The sequence below is a fragment of the Scomber japonicus genome, chromosome 3, assembly GCF_027409825.1.
Source record: "Scomber japonicus isolate fScoJap1 chromosome 3, fScoJap1.pri, whole genome shotgun sequence".
Taxonomy (NCBI): Eukaryota; Metazoa; Chordata; class Actinopteri; order Scombriformes; family Scombridae; genus Scomber; species Scomber japonicus.
The window spans coordinates 28450309-28467859 of record NC_070580.1 but is presented as its reverse complement, the minus strand read 5'-3'; the positions used below and the strand labels follow the sequence as shown (position 1 = coordinate 28467859).

The window sequence follows — 17551 nt, the reverse complement described above, 5'->3', positions numbered from 1 at the left end:
GGTTGCATATCTGTTTGTGGAAGCCATACTAAGCTGAGTTGTTTATATCCATTGCAGGTTCTGCAAGGGACTTTCAGCAGCAAAAGAAGGATATTGCTGTTATTGGCTTAAATATTATTCATGGGTTAAATATATATCCTTGTCAGCTGTGAGGCACTGGGAAGGGAGAACGAAATGAGAAACTCACTGAGGTCATATGAACATGTGGTATTAATGGCAAGTCATTTCTGTTCTCCTGTTACATGACTCAGACCACACAGGGGGAATCCTCTAAAAACTTAGAAAGGTGCATACTGAGTTTTTGCGAAATGTGTAGCTTTGATCTTGACCTTGAAACAGTGTAGTTCTAACTACCTAAAAGCCTAAACTTTTTGGACTGGTGTGTGTTTTGTGTGTGTTCCTGATATGCCACAATTCATGATAATATTTATTGATTAAAACCAGTGATCACACACAGTGATTCACAAGTACAAACTTAACAAAAGCAGACAACAAAACGGTGGATGCTCACTCAGTGTGTATGTGAATGTTTGTGTATCTTTGTTTGTATGCCTGTATGTGTAGGTGTGCATTGTGTGCAAGTTTGTGTGTCACTTTCTACAAGCAGGCTCATTATAAAACCAATTAAACCCGCCTTACTCTCATTATGGAGCTGTGAGGCTTACTGAGAGATTGAGGACCTGTTGTACTCCCAAAGGGCTTCTGCCTGGTCAAATGATAAAAACCCTTTTAAATCCGCTGAAATCAAACACCACGGATAGGTCAGCAAGGGTCAGTATTTGCCTGAGCTCATTCCTGGACCTTTTGGCTCTCTGTCAACTTCATCAAACCCAACGATACTTGGCACAGTATTTTTCCTTCTTTCTACAATTGTTTTGGCTTTTTTTCTTTAAATACATGGTTTCACCGCAGAAATGCTACATGCTCTGGTTTCAATCTGTGCTATTTATGAAATGAGGAGTGTGGGAAAAAAATAATGTAAACTGGCTCTATTACTGCGTGGGATTGTGGTACACGAAAGAAGGAACAGGAGAAGGAGGAGGAAGAGTATGAGCAAGAGAAGATAGGGCAAGCTGAAGGTTAGGACGAACTGAAAAATGCTACCGCTGAAACTGGAAGGCTTTTACCAACAAGACACACATGCATGAACACACAGACACACACACACAAATATTTCTCTCCCCCGCTCTTGGCTGGTGGAGCTGATGGTTGGAGAGACACAGCTGCCTGGAAGGTGGAGGCATGATTGATTGATGAAGTTTTGGTGCCCAGGGGATCCAATCATGTAATCAGTTTGTATTGATTGACTGTCCCCATTGAGAGACTGCTGAGGCTCTGCCACCATGTGTGCAACTACTGTAGCCTGGCACGCATTCAAATTTGATTTGAGTTGTGAGGTTGCCTAAGTCCACGTGTCAGGATGCATGCAGAGAAGACTGGCATAATCGCACTGCAGACGTTTTGCAACACTTTGCCACAATTCTCTGCTCCAAATCATCGTTATCTGTCATTTATTTCAATTATTATGTTTGAGAAATTAAGTCAGCTTTACTGTAACTGCATCACATGGTTAATGATCCAAATCTCACAGGAATCTAAATAGGGCTTCAACCTGGGTTTGCATAGCTAATAAGGATTTTTTTCACTTCGGCTATCATGCTTAATTTAGACTTTCTCTCATTTCACATTTCTAACCTGTATTTCAAGTGTCAAGTTATCATTACTGTATGATGCAATTCACATCATCCTTGCATCAGTGGTGAAAGATCTGTCTTTATGAGTGCACATAAAAGGTATTTTTGTGAAATGAAAAAATGTAAGAAGCACTGCCTATTTTGTTGAAAAAAGGGTTATGCAATAGTAGATAAACAAGAAGTTTTTTATTGTTTGGATTGCAGATTGATGCAAAAGTTAAAAGACTTTCATTATGTAGTGCGTACTAAAGGCTAGGTATATCTGTGTCTAACGGCTTACTCGCTATTTTACATCTTTACAAGCATTTTCAAGTCCTCACACGGCTGCCTTCTGACAGCTCCAGCATCCGTAAGCCACTTATTACAAAGACAGACCTGCTTATTTGTTTGCTTCACTGCAACAACACATCTTGTTTGTAGACAGAGGTGGGAGAAGACAATCGAAAAAAGCCCTCACCAGTGGGCATCTGTTCTCCATGCTTGCATTTAATGAGCCCCAAAAGATTGCTGCCTGAAAGTCATTCCAAAGTCAAATTAAAGCTGAGCTCAGTGAACACGTCTCAAAACTCAACTGCGTCATGACTATAACTCTGATGGTGGATTTGGGTCAAAAGTCGCACTGGTCGATTGGACTACTGAATGAGTAGCAGCGGATCCATCTTTCCTCTCCCCTTTTCTAGTCACAGTCTTTATTTACAACGAATGTACTTTGTCTTGTTAGAATGATGCAGAGAAGTACAGAGAGACAACACACTACCACAAGTCAAGAAGCTTTTAGTCACACAGACCTGCATCACGGCATTATGCAAAACACTGTAAAACACATTAAGAAAACATAAACTGATTAACTGTGAACCAAACTGAACTAATTTGGGGGACTTTAAAAGAATAGTCAGACATTTTGGGTAATACTCATAGCCTATGCTGTCTGAGTGATAGAGAGAGACATTTCATAGCTGTGTGAGCCAGTATTTAGCAGCATTTTTAAGGCTAATTTTAGTTTAAAACAGTCACTACAGCTCCTATCTACCTGAAAGTTGTCTCTAACATCTAAACAGGATAATTTTGGAGTAGATGTAGTGTATTCTTCCTCTTTTGGTGCTATCTACCCTATCATGTCTTACTATACTGTACCTTGCCATCACACAGCCCTTTTCTTTGGCACTACATTTTCTCAACCATAAAATGTCTGTATTCCTACGCGGGCTGCGGGCTGCGCGCTGTATTACACTGCTGCCAATCAGCTGTTTGGGTCAGAAAGTGCTGTTGCGAGATCAGACGGTTGATCTCCAGTTTAATACAGTGCATGGCATGAGTAGGAATAAGGACATTTTATGGTTGAGAAAGCGTAGTGCCAAAGGAAAGGGTTGTCTGATGGCAAGGTAAAGCGGTGAAAATTCTCTAAATATAGCGTGCACTTCAACTGATATCGATTTTTTAGGTGGGTCTTTTTCAGGTGGCTAAAATACATTTTGTTGCTGGCCCCATCCACAGAAGTATATTGCTTAGCTTTCGTGCTGGTACTCCTGCCTGCCACTCCAAACTGGGGGTGTGCAGACTCCCCCCTACTGTAGGTAATACACTGACGGATAAGTACCACGTATAAACCCCACTTCAAAACAATCCAAACTATCCCTTTAACTTTCTTTTACAGTTGTTTCTGCTTCTAAAAATGCGTATGATATGTTTCAGTTAATAATCAATCTTTTCATTTACAAAGGGCTTCTACAGAAATGAACAGGCTGTTCTCTGTGTTATTTTGAAAAGGCAGCTTCTTTTCATAAGATAATATTCTTATTCATTGCAATAGTGTGTGAGAGTTTATTTACAGCTGATTAGTGTTTATCAGATACAGTAGGTGTATTTGTGAACATAGAACAGAATGTACATGGCTTTTACACGAGGACATTTTGTGCAGATGGTGTTCTTAGAAAAATGTTTTTGACTAATAATGTGACTTTTCATGGCTTTTGCTTCACAATGTGACTTAACAGAAAATTGTCCCTGAGCTCACAAACCTCTGACATGCACAGTGTGCAATGAACATGTATTCACAAAAATTCACACGACTGAAAAGTTAATCATAGGAGGAGGCTGGGGAGATGGAGGGAGTACATTTCTGAAAGCAGGCAGCAGTGAGGATGCAGAGGTCAGCGTGGTCATATGAAATGCTTATATGGACTGCATGTTGAGAGAGATAAGAGGTGGACATGTGTAACTGGAGGGTGTATGAGACATGTAGTTATAAGATGACTTCCCGGCCTGAGCTCCATCAGTTTTCTAACAATTTGAAGCAAGGAAATCTACCAAATGCCATAAAAGGATGGTCATCAGACTGAAAACAAAGCCCGTTTTCTGATTTCTTACAATTGAAAGTGTATTTTCTCATAATCTTTTTGAAGGACCCTTTTACAGATACAAAGGAAGCGTACAAAGCATACCATATATCGTAGAGGACAGATGCCAATCTACGAATGTACAGTAACCATCCAGTCACTGTGTCCTGCAGCGCGGCATTCACTGACTCTTTGTCTCTTCTGTGTCTCTGCAGATCAGGGTGGACGGTCCTCTGGAGGAAGGAGTGCTGTATGAGACAGTGACTGTGATGAAGGATAGCAGCCCCATCCTCCGGGACATGGCCTTCTCTCTGGACAGGAACTCTCTCTATGTCATGTCTGACAATCAGGTGAGGAAACACCCTCGTTTTGCTGTTGCTGTCAGGAGAAAGGCTAAGCGGATGGGTGATGTAGCGAGTAGCAAACCGTCCTTCAGCTGGAAGCTTTGTGGGTTCAAGCCCCTTTGACAGCAAGAGTTCGCCATGTTGACACATCCTTGAGCGAGATGCTGTATGTGTAGCATGAAATTCAAAAGTTTACTTGAAATGAATGTGATTATTTAAGCCATTAGGTCCATTAAAAGTGTCAAAACAGACAGAAAAATATTATTTACATGCTTGTTTAGGTTCAAAACTAATTAGAAATTTTTATTTAGTGAGGAATCTAATTTAATTTAGAAAGATATGAAAAAAGAAATGTCTGAGCCAGATCACAGCATTACATTTAGCATTACTAAAGTGTATAATCTGGGAGTTAATAGTAAGACAGTTTAAAATCAAAAGTTTAATTTATGTTAATGTTAAATTAATGCAATTTATTTAGAGTCCTAGCAGATGATTATGACTTATCCCCAATTCAATGTGGCAATTTGCAAACATTCGCAAAGTGTGTGTGTAGAGTGGGGATTGTTAAATATGCAGGCTGTGCGTAAAGGGATGGACCACTGTTCTAATTACTTATCCATGCAAATCGACTTACAGTGCATGTATCTTTTGTACGCGGCACACACACACGCACACACACACACACACACACACACACACACACACACACACGATCACACAGGCGAGCAGTTGTTGTTGTTGTTGTTGGACAGTATTCTCTGCACTCATTGAAGATAAGAGTGAACAGTGGTAATCACTTTCAACTCCCATCAAGTGATTATTTTGGCGCGGCTGCATGGCACTGTGAAATGGGATTAGGTTTCATTGCGGCCAAAAAAAAAAAAAAAAAAAAAAAAGCCCCTATCAGTGCTCTCACTTGTCTTCTGACTGCTGGAATGTATTGAGCCAGAGTCACACGACAGAGAGGAAAAGGGCACTGGGACAATTGCAGTTGTGTCAGTTATTTCAGAGAAGCTCCAAACTCTTTTCTGGAAGCTTGAAAAACAGACCGAAACCTATATAAGCGTGAGGTTGAAGAAAAACAACCGATGTCATTTGATGAGCAAGGGAGAATAGAGACAGTATTGTGTAGGGCACAGTCTTCTAAAAGGCAACTCTTCCTTCCGTGTGATAGACTGGAAGAGACAGGACATCACTTATTGATGAGCTCTGGTCGTTCAAGGAGAGACACATGCTTCCTTCAAGGAGAGAGCCAGCTACTGTCTTCAGTCCGCTTCCAGGGACAAATACTAAAGGAGCAAAAACTAAACCTAGTTTGGCCAGGCCTTTTCTCTCAATATTAGAAAAACTTTGGTTTTGTAGCCCTCAGGAGCTCGGAGCACCTCCCGTCTCTCTCTCTCTCTCTCTGTCTTCGTCTGTGCTCAGCTTTCCCCTTCAGACTTTCCTGCAGCTCGGTTAAGGAATCCCCCAGGGAGAGGGCTTCACTCACAGATTTCCCACATTTCCAGTAGATCCCAGAGATGAGAGATTTAAGGATTCCTGGGAGCCAAACAATACAGGAATGATGTGGAATGAGGAGCGAGGCACAGACAGATTTGGCTGAGCTCAGCCGACCCTTGTGGAATAACAATGAGCCTCTCTGTCTCCTGCCGAGTGAAACACGCAGGGTTAGCATGATGATGAAGAGTGAGGAGAGAGAAGAATCAGTGTGTGTGTTTGTGTGTGTGTGTGGCAGTTTTCACACCAAAACAATATTTGGGAACCGTTATTGATATAAAAAACGGTGTGCCTTTCGTTTGATCATTTCTAAAAATTGAAATTCTCAGTATCTAAACACACAATAACCTCACTGAATGTCACTTGTCGGTCTGTGAAATGATGGCTAAGGCTTTAAACCTTAGACAAGGGGAAAAATGCTGCAGGGTTTTTCCAGGGCAATCTCTCAAAGTGCCACTCTATAAAATGTAAAATCAGTGCTTGAAATCTCGCCCACCCACTTCTTTGTTTCTCTCCACCTCTGTCTGTCTGTCTGTCTGTCTGCCTTCCCTCCCTCCCTTTCATGTATGTGAGTACTGTGTACTGAACAGCAGTGGTTCCCAAACGTTTTTGTCTGACGTATCCCCACAACTCTATCAGATGAGCTCAAGTATCTCTCCAACAACATCCGTCATGTTAAGAATGTGCCCATTTGAATGGATTTTTAATTGGATATTAATTAACAATATTAATTATATAAAAGTAGATATTATTACAAAAATGTTTTCATACATGACAGTCATCCTGGAGTTGTGGATGTCAATCTCTATTCTTTTTTGGGTTGGATCAATCAATTTTGTACTCTTATAACTGGCACTTGGCGTGGCAGAAAATGGAACCATTTATCAGCACTTTAAGCTGCACATCAATTTAAAAAATGTCTGCTCTCAGTTGAAGAAGATGATTTTCAGGAGTTAATGTACAGTTGACTCAGGCTGGTAGGAGAGGTGTCCCAGTAGCAACTACCACAGCTTGAGGCTAAAGCCAATGTGGAAGTGCCTTAAAGTGCAATTCTGCCAGCAGCCACTGATTTCCATTTAAACTTCAACTTCTTTAAAATACTAAGTCAATAGTTTTTTTGTGTCATTATAATTCAAGGCAAGTGAGCTGGCAGTCATTTTGGAAATTATTGCTGCAGTAATAGGATTTGAAGACTTAAATTAGCTTTGATGTCTGCCATGTGGGCGTTGATTGACAGCTGTGATTGACAGTTGGACTACTGTCACCATATTTCAGTCAGTTTAATGTTACTTGATTACCTGGCCTGTTCGTGCAATTTAGTTAAAGTAGCTCATTTTTGCCAAAGAGGATACTGTTCAGTGTTCCCAGTGAGCTAACCTTGCCTTTGGTCCACTCCCCATTTGTAAGGTCTTGGCTTTGAACGAACAAAATGGTGAGAATCACTTCCATACAGCATGTGTGCTGAACAAGCTATGTGACGGTGGTTATATAACATGACAGGAGTATGGATATTAGCTTAAAGCTGGAGACACTGTCTACAAACTAGTATGAACTTTATGGCAATACAGTCAGTGCTGCTTACAGTGATAAAATTGAGGAACTGATTTCTAAAATGCCACAATGATTTTGTGCAGTAGCGAGACAAAACAGAAAAGGTCCATACAAAGAGGAATTTAAAATAGACAGCAAACTGTGTTTTATGTGATCTACTCTGTACAAATGTTAATATTTATTCATTATTATTGGTATCACTTAGGTTTCATTTGAATTCTTTTATGAGTTTCTATTCAAACTTTTATTTCAATTTGTGATTTTCTGGTTTCAGAACATTACTCCTCAGTTCTTTCTCAGGCAGCAGAATTTAATTAGGCCTGGAAGCAAAATACAAATGGGAATAATAAAGTTGTGGTATAACAATTTGTGGAAACAAAAGATTCATTTCCTGCCATGCTGTGCCCTAAAAATACAAAATGCTGTATATGACCTGAAATAGCCATCATGTGATACTAACAGTCATGTGACTGCTGTGGATTTCCCCGAGCCAAACTGAGGATATAGGATAACAGCAGTGCAGCGGTCTAAAAGCCTGTATGCTCATCTGACGCTGTTTGTAAAGTTCTAGTAAATCCGGATGAAAGTGTTATAACGATGGTGAACTGGTGAAATGATAAGATCAAGCATTAGTGTAAGGGCATCCCAGATGTTGTGAAAAGATACAGATTTTGTAATTCCCAAAGCTGGAAAAGTACGTGATCATCCTCCATGATGCCATGCTGAAAAAACAGACTGACTGAAAATTGCCTCTAGAATGGAGGATTTTCATTGGTTTTCTGCATTTCCGTCATCAGTTTCTCCTGAAATGATCTCAGAGCAGAGAAGGCAAATAAACGCTTGATGAGAAATACTAAATACTGTGTCTGACTCATAGCATTTACAGTACATTGAACATGAACTCAGTGTAAAGGCTCAATTGATAGACAACGAAGAATGCATAATAAGTAGTAGTATAATAAAGGCTCAATGTTAAAAAAAATTCCAAGGCTAAATAACATAAAAACCATACAATCTAACTGAGAAGTAGGGAGACCGATGCTAATCCACATCCTGAGCTGTTATCATCTTAAGACCTTGTGAAAATAAAACCTAAGGTCATGTCTTTTAATCTTATTTGGATTCAACACAGTGTTGCTCCTGCTCAGGTCAGTTCCACTAAACAAATCAACCTTGATGTGCAGCGCGAGCTTCACATTTGATTCTCAGCCGGGCAGCTGGAAGCAGAAGATCTTGCTTTTCTCTTGTAAAGGTCACGCTGCCTAACGGCTGCAAACCAACTTTGTTAGTTTAGATGAGCTCCAGTCCACAACAATTCATGGATTATTCCTACTGCGTCACATATGGACTTAGAGCCCTCGCCCCTCCCGCACTACAAAATCATTTTGCTAATGGAATGCACCGAATGGGCTCTGAACTGCAGGAAAAAAAAGAGAGAAAGTTATTTTGTAGGGAGCAGTAGATAATCCATTTTGCCAACACAGACCTGAGAGAGCACCCACTCATGCTATCAAGAGCACCGGAGACACTCTAATCCATAATCCACTCTTCATTTGTGATTGCTTACATCAGGAAATTGCTTGCATCATACGTCCAGACCTCGAATAATAAAGTATAAAATAGGCAAGCTCAGGCTGCAGCTCTAACCTGGTTTTGTATGCAGGGGTGGTGCTGGCCACGCGACAGCAGTGGCTCTCACAGCAGCTAATGGAGAGCTTATGCTTTGCCAGACATTCATGCATGGAAGTGCCGGCAGTAGTTGAGTTTGTGGTTGTCTGTCTGTCACTTTGACTACATCTTTTCGCTTATGTGTGGTCCTGTGCTTGTAAAAAGTGTAGTATGAGGAGCATAAACCTATACTGTGTGCTCATACACTGACTACCAATGCAGGAACCCAACAATTATCATGCTTAAATATGGGAAGAACATGTTACAAAGGAAAGCGGAATACGAATATTACTGCAAAAATGCTTGTCAATTAGCTGTGGTGTCATTCTATGTGATTTCTGGCATCTGAGGAATGAAAATCAGACAGTTTCTCATGTGGGCACAGCCATAAAACTGAATTTTGTAAATTCAGCAAGAAATAGAAAAAAGGGATTGCTTTCTTCTGGAATATTCTACAGTGTGTGTTATGATAAGGCCATATATGTACAGGCTATGTATTAAAAGGTAGACATGATGAAATTGGCTTTCATCTCCCCTCATCGCCTCCATTGACTGGAGCTCCCTAAAAACTTGGTATTTCACCCGGGTGGGTGTGGTTTTGCAGGATGTAGTAATGCACGCTTCATTGAGCTCCGTGACCATCTCAGCCCGTCTTCTGAGTGCATGTTCATGAATTTTCCACGATTGAGGATGTGTTATGTTAGTTTTGTACAAATAATGTAGGTTACTACTTCATTTGGGTTTTGTTTTGTCTCTCTCATATGAATGAAATGCAGCAGCATGAGAGAGACATGCATATGTTTACACACACAAAATGAAATCTTCATACATGCAGAGTGTGTAATATAGGGGGTCTTGAGAGGGGGGAGGGGGATCAGACAAACTACACTGAATAATACATGCATTCAATATGAGATAGGTCATTTGTAGAGAGGCAGGCTACTGTATGCCATACGTGAACGGTTATTCATGCAGATCTGTGTCATATATGAATGTATGGGCTACATAATATTCTCTTAAAGTATTCCTATAATTTGTATATTTGGTCTCACATTAGTGTCAATGGAAATACTTCTTGTGTGTGTGCTTTGTAAGCCCATGCATCATCCTACACAACACAAGTTCTAAAATGAGCTGATGTAAACTCAAGAATGATGCCAAAAATGTTAAATGTTAAAACAGGAGAGAGATGAGATGGGTGCAACATTAATTTTCTCTCTGAACATCTTCTAACCTTTTGTGCCGTGACTATTTACCGCTTCATCTTTTTTGCTGTTAGGTATTTTAACATTTTAACACTGTGGTTCGTCTGGTCTAGGTGGCCCAGGTCCCTGTGGAGGCCTGCGAGCAGTACGGCACGTGTGCAGAATGTCTGAGCTCTGGTGACCCCCACTGTGGCTGGTGTGTCCTGTATAACATGTAAGTCTGCTTCTTCTTCTCCTGCTCACATACACACATTGAATCACAAGAGATAAGAAAATCATTACTGTTTACCAGACAGCGACTAGAAAGCTATAAATAAGGCTGAGCACATGGTCATATGATTTGTGCAGTTAAACATAAAAGAATTATTGTGCTCCAAGGAGTTCAGCATTATCAACAGCTGGTGGGGCAAACAGAAAAGCAGGAAGCGGTTGTTGGACAGTGTGATCCCTCTTAAATAGCGCTATTTAGGACAGCAGAAGCTGCATGCCCACCAGATTTTAATTTTTTTGTCAGGCGAGAGGACGACTAGTGTTAATGGATGAGGGAGGGATTAGCCTGGCAGTTGCAGCGGGTCTACCAACTGCACCTCTACATACCAGGGGAACATTTTGGAAATGGTGGAGCAAGCTTATCTCCTCCATCTTAATTATCTGACCCCCAGGTTAGCTTGCATAATACCTCGATATGGAGCAAAGGGGATTCAGGAGATTAAAACCCTGTGTTTCTTAACCATCCTGCTGTGTTTGAAGCAGACCTCAGCATGGGATTTACCCCTGCCTCATCTTATGACGTCTGCATTTCAGCAAGCAAAATCTTGATGATGATCAGCATTATTTAAATTGAAGCTCTCCATGTTATCAAATTACAAGTGAAGTGAGAAGAAAAAAAAAAAGTTTTTTAATCTAAATTACCTAATTAAACTGTTGTTTCCCCTTTTTTCCTGAGTGCTGTCTTTCTCTGTGAGTCCCATTACTCTGTTTATTTAAATTAATGCGTTACACTTATCAGGGAATAGATGCTGCTTTCCCCCCAAGTAACCGAAAGTGAATCATGATCCCTTAAACAACAGAATGAAGGTACTTTATTTTTCTGTCTATGAAATCCAGATTGGGGTATTTTTTCTTTTCGTCTTCTTTTCGAATGACTCTCACAGAGTGTCATGAAGGATCTCTTTTAGGATCTCACTCTCCTACCCCTGGCACAGTGCACCAAAGCACCTATCTGAAAGTGTGTGTGTGTGTGTCTGAATGTGTGTATGTGTGTGTGTGTGTGTGTGTGTGTGTGGAGGGGGGGGTGCTGAACATGTAAAAAAGCCTGAAGGAAAATGGAACGAATGGCTCAATCAGACAAAACACGGTGAATAAAAGAGGTAAAATAAAAGGCAATGAAAGACAGCCTGAGAAGAAAGGCGTCCTTTTTTTTTCTTTTTTCGGAGGCACTTCAACTGATGAGCGGTCGGAAGGTGACCATCTATACTCCTGTGGTTCTGGTCTGCCTCAAGGAGGCGAGCCAGCAACAGCTGTCACCGCGTTTCCATTCCGCCTTTATATTGTGTTGTAATTACAGCAGAGGCCTCGGTGCTCTTTGAGCTCGCTCAGGAGGTGCCACCCCCTCAGCAGCATCTGAGAGTGTATTAAGTACTTTCTCCCCTCGCCGTGCACATTACACATTTAAAAAGATAGAGATGATGGTGCACGGCCAAAATACTCTCAGAGTTTGCTATTATGATTCATCGGTACAGCTGAGAGACTCTCATTCTTTTTAATGCAGTGCTTACATTTAAGTAGAGCCAGCCTGTTACTTATTGAGCCTGCAACTCCTGTAATGCCTCTTTCAAAGAAACAGCTGTACAACCACATTAAAACCAGTCCAAACAACAAATCACCATTTCTAAAACTGGGCAAATTTTTTAAAAGTTTAAATACCTCTTTTCTTCCTATGAATGTACTTTTCCTTTGTACTTTCCTCTTACAAGATTGCTCTAGGGTCACTATGGTGCCAACCCTTTCACTTCTTACTTTTAATTGCCTGTTGGGATGGAGTTGAAGCTTATTCTACTATTGTACTCAGGTTAATTTGCTCTGCAGAAATGTATGAAAATGTAAAAGGAATGACCAGTCAAGCATCTGACTGGCAGCCATATGCAGAAGACAACCACTTTCAATAACAATATATTCATTCTATTCATGCACCATTCTATGTTATTGCAAAGAAAATGTATTAGTATTGCTTTAAATTGATATCACAGGAATATTTCTGACCTGATTTCACAATATGATGGAGGGAGAAGTTATTGATGACGACGATATCACCTCAACTTTGACTCTGACTGTATTTATGCCTGTATTTCTGCAAGTTGTGCAAACAGTAATATCACTGTCAGAGTTTGTGGGATCCATCAGTAAACTTGCTGCACTATCTGACACATTTTTAATCACGGGTTTCTCTTGCTCCACAGGTGCTCGAGGAGGGATCGGTGTCAGAGGGCGGATGAGACCTTCCGTTTTGCTACTGACATTGACCGCTGCGTGAAGGTTATCGCTCACCCGGACAGCATTGCTGTATCAGCACATAGTGTCCCTGTGAGTCTGCTTATCATACCACCAATCACTGTGCTGTCACTCCACTCACAATGCCGATGTTTATGAGCAATCACCCTGAGTAGCCTTGTATAGCCACATGTACAGTAAGTATAAGCCTGGGAGAGAAGATTAGTTTGGCAAGAGGTGAAGTGAGAGAATAGTGATTCTCCCTGTAGGGCATCCACTCTATTTATATTGGTTTAAACACATGTTCTGTGGGATTGGAGACAAATGTGAAAAAAGAAATAGGTGGGAGTTGTTTTTGTAGCAGTGAGCAACCCTGTCTGCATCTCTGATGCATCTGCCAAAAGGCTGATTACATTTCCTAAAAGCTTAATTCAGCTGTTTTTGTCCAGAAGCAAGAGCACAGATGAGTGAAGCACAGTAGGAGATGAGGATCATTATGTCAAAGAAATGGCTCAACATTTTGGGAAACACAATGAGGAAATGAGAAGATCGATATTACTCTCATATCAATCTGTTAAATATAAAACTGGAGCCAGGAGATGATGTGTGGTCTTTATGTATGTTAGATTGAACAGATTGAACAATGTTAGATAGAAACAAGAGCTAAAAAAAAAGCTAGCCTGGCTCTGTCAACAGATGATGCTTACCAACATCTCTAAAGCTCACTAATTAACACATTATATCTTTTTTTGTTTTTTTTAAATTTATACCAAAACAACAGCTGTCAACTTGAAGTTTTATTGGGTTTTGTGTGCAGGATTATTTCTTGGCTAGGCACGCTGACTTTTTAGGGTCAGTTTTGTTCTTTTTACACTTCTGTTTTTGTGCGGATTACCCTAACGAGATATAACGTATTAATTAGTGAGCTTTAGAGGTGCAGATTTTATTACATTTGGACAGAGCCAGGCTAGCTGTTTCTAGTCTTAATGGTAAGCTAAGCTAATCTCCCAGCTGTAGCTTCATATTCAACCGACAAATATGAAAGTGGTAAGACAAGCATATTTCCAGAAAAACAAAACTATATCTTATCTCAGTGAGAAAAAACATACAGTAAAATGTGAATCTTAACGTTTTGTTGGACCAAGTCGATTTCAAGTTTGTTTCATGAAATTCTTTCCCTCTGCTTTCTTTTCTTAGCTGCTGCTAGAGGTGAATAATGTTCCAGACCTTTCTGCTGGAATCACCTGTTCATTTGGCCAGCAGGCTGAAGTGGAGGGTCACGTCAATGGGAACAGGGTTATGTGTCTGTCCCCGGCAGGGAAGGAGGTCCCTAAGATACCAGAGGGACAAGGTGAGCGCTAATTCAAAAACAAACAAATCAAAGATAAAGTAAAATAGTACAGTCATTTTCTTTTCACAGCTTGGATGCAATCATTACAGATGCTGCCAATGTCACGAACCTCCCAAATATCATTATTCCAGACACCCACAAAATTAGTCCTCTACCAGACTGACCGCCTTGCATTTTTTGTTTACCTAAGGAGTTTGATAAGCACCAAGACGCTGTAGAATTCCCTCTGCGCATATACTGTAATCCCTCAATTGAAGTTTCTGACTGAAGGTTTTCAAAAGACAACAGCAATGTGCTCTTGCAGAAACACAGACGCCAGGTGGCTCTTTACAGTAGTGAGATAAAAGTATTAACATTGTGTTTCTCATTTTGACCTCTTCTTTTCGCTCATTGTCTTCGTTTTTTTCACCTATCCTTTCTCTCTCTCTCCCTCTCTCTCTCACACCTCTTTTTCATGCTGCTCTCCAAATCTTTTCACTCTTTTTCCTGTCTCTTTCACTCCCTCCTCATCTCTCTCTCTCTTACTCTCCCTCTCAGATTGGGCTGGTGTAGAGCTTCGTCTGAACTCAAAGGAGACGGGTCAGATAGTTGCCAGCACGGAGGTGAAGTTCTACAACTGCAGCACACATCAAACGTGAGTCCAGCTGCTGCCACCACCCCTCCCCCTCTTCCCCTCCCCGCAGTTGATTTGTTCAATAGATAGTAGAGCACAACTTAATTTAGGACAATGATGTACGGACGCTCACAACCCCACTTAAGATCGGGCTGTTAGATAACCTCTGAGTTCAATTTATCTGTCAGGTTTCATTTAAATCAACATGAGGCATTTACCATGGCCTGTCTGTTTCAACTTTACTTAAACTGGCAGTTTGTGGGCTCATTGCCTACAGGAATAAATACAACTGAACTACTTTTTTCCTGTTATTATACAACGTTTCAGTTGAATATTATCCATGAAATTTTTGGTGCTCTTTTTATGCTCTACCCCCTACGTGTCCACACCTAGAAGCTAACAAATAAACCCCACACTGTTCATGATGGAGCAGCTTCACTAGTTTTGCTGGGTGTGTGTCGCTGTAGGCCAGCAGTCCCTGAAGGACCCATAAATAGATAAGCATTTGACTTGGAGACCATTTTTTAACTCCGTTTTGTCCTTCTGGGCCCCGTCAGGGAATTGTGTTTGTTGTTAGATATGAGATTTTTTAGCCTTGCTCTGGTGCCTTGAGGGTAGATAAAATAATGTAAATTAAAGGGGGCTTTATTTAAATGCTCATCTGTTTTACCCTGCCAATATAAGCTTCCTGACTGGGCAGGGGAGATTATGAATGATTTGACTTTGAGCCAATATGCTAATGTCAACTGCATTTACCGAAATAGCAAACTTTGACAAGAGCGGGTCTGTCTGAATAACAATTACAAACACTGCGACAAAGGTGGATTCTCATTAGGATGAATGCCAATTAGCAGCATTTGTCAGCTTTAAATGAGGTCTCACACTCAGCACTTCATGAGTCTTCACAGCAACATAAGACAATTAATAAAGCTGCAAGGACGACAAATTTTGAAGTAATTACTTTGAAATCCTTTATCATGGAAGTTTTACTTTTTTTGTCTACTTGCTGTGAGTGGTACAGTAACAGCTGAGATGAGGGAAATTAGTCATTCCTTGCGTTTTACTGTGCTGTAAATTATACTGAGCCATGACAACACAAAAACTGGACTCAGGAATAAGGTCACTCCAGGCGGGTGCATTTGATTGATGGAGTATTCATAGTTAAACACAGGAAATTAGCCCACAGTGGATACATCTATTCAAAATGCTCTTTGACAGCAACATGAATGCCCCAATATAACCATATTAAGCCATTAGAGGCAAACAGTCAGGAGCTCATCACATTGGCCCCACACCAATACAGCCTCCATTAACTGGGGAGTGACCTTGTGAACTCCTGTGATTAATATTTCAGACCGACCAGCACCTCCACCTCCATCTCCCTCACCACCTCAGCATCACAACACCCTCTGTAAATAATTATCCAGTGTTTGCAGCACCCCGCTAGTCCAGTTCTATTAATACCCCACTTCCAAAAAATGTCTCTCTCTCTCTCTCTCTCTCTCTCTCTCTCTCTGACACAGACACACAAGCACACATTTTTATGTCCATACTGGCCCTAGGCAACTAATTAACATCAGAATTTGATGGTGCTGCATTACATTTATTGGCATTTGTAGCATGCTACAAGCTGCAGCAGTGCAGAGCTGATAGTGGTTTTTACATGGTTTCATTGGAATTTCATGACCAAATTCAGGAGAGCAGACTTCGAGGATCTGTTTTCTGCACACTCCACTTCACACAGCACAGCCTACAGTTAGCCCCCCTGGTAAAAAAGGACAGGTCCAGTTCTCTGCTCTCCAATTGTTCTGTTTGGTATATCAACAACTGTGCATCATCTATCTCTGTTCTCTTATCACTTCGCCTCTCAGTTCTTGCCCTGAAGTTGTATCATCATCACCTCCCCATGTTTGCTGACCGATATGTGATTAAATGCAGTCAAACAGGGTCGTTTCAGTCTGACCGCTGGCTGTGTCGACTGAATCGTAGCCAAAGATGTTGCACAATTCTGCCCATCAAATATTCAGTTGTCACTTTCATCACAGATTTTGCATATAATCTGGAGTTGGACGGGTGACTTTAAAAATGTGCTATATTCCTCACGGCTACTTCATCAAAAGTTAGAGACATAATGAAAGGGACTGCAGAGATCTCTGAATTATGAAATGAAAAAATCCAGGTTGTTGAAATGTGTAGATGAAATCCATGGCACTATATGGCCTTGTTATCTTTTAATATAACACTGTGACAAGTGTTTAAGAGTGCTTTAAGTGACAGTGACACTTGGCATTGCCTAAACTTGATGCTCAAGGTCATTCACTGTGATCTACACGAAAGGCTACCATTCATGCTGTATACATAGAAACTGGGGACATCTGATATTCCCATGAAATACACTGACAAGATAAATTCAGCAGAAAGCTATAATCCTTTATCAGTCACCCATTTTCAATCCTCTTTACCCAGGAGAGAAAGATGTAGAAAATAAAAAGGGATCTGCTCTGCATTCAGTATACAGAAAGCCTATTTTAAAAAATGTAGTAATCTGTAGTAATGTGTTCATTTCGTCCTATAGATGTCTGTCCTGTGTGAACAGCACTTTTCGCTGCCACTGGTGTAAATATCGCAACCTGTGCACCCACGACCCGAGCAGCTGTTCTTTCCAGGAGGGACGAGTCAACGCCTCAGAGGTACATGCACATTTACACAGAGACATTGCAGAGTTACATCAGATGATCGAGTGTAGCCTTCAAGAGCACCAGATATCAGTTGCTATGTGACACCTTTGCTTTAAAAAGGCAC

At 40.8% G+C, this 17551-nt stretch overlaps 1 protein-coding gene across 1 annotated transcript in view; it reads left to right on the top strand.

The window, feature by feature from the left end:
- LOC128354928 (plexin-A2-like) overlaps nucleotides 1-17551 on the top strand; it is a 60604-nt gene that overhangs the window by 11462 nt on the left and 31591 nt on the right. Inside the window, exons 3-8 of the mRNA XM_053315039.1 lie at nucleotides 4246-4380; nucleotides 10409-10509; nucleotides 12755-12878; nucleotides 13983-14136; nucleotides 14674-14770; nucleotides 17325-17439. Coding sequence (XP_053171014.1) covers nucleotides 4246-4380; nucleotides 10409-10509; nucleotides 12755-12878; nucleotides 13983-14136; nucleotides 14674-14770; nucleotides 17325-17439 — 726 coding nt within the window. The remainder of the gene's footprint in view (nucleotides 1-4245; nucleotides 4381-10408; nucleotides 10510-12754; nucleotides 12879-13982; nucleotides 14137-14673; nucleotides 14771-17324; nucleotides 17440-17551) is intronic.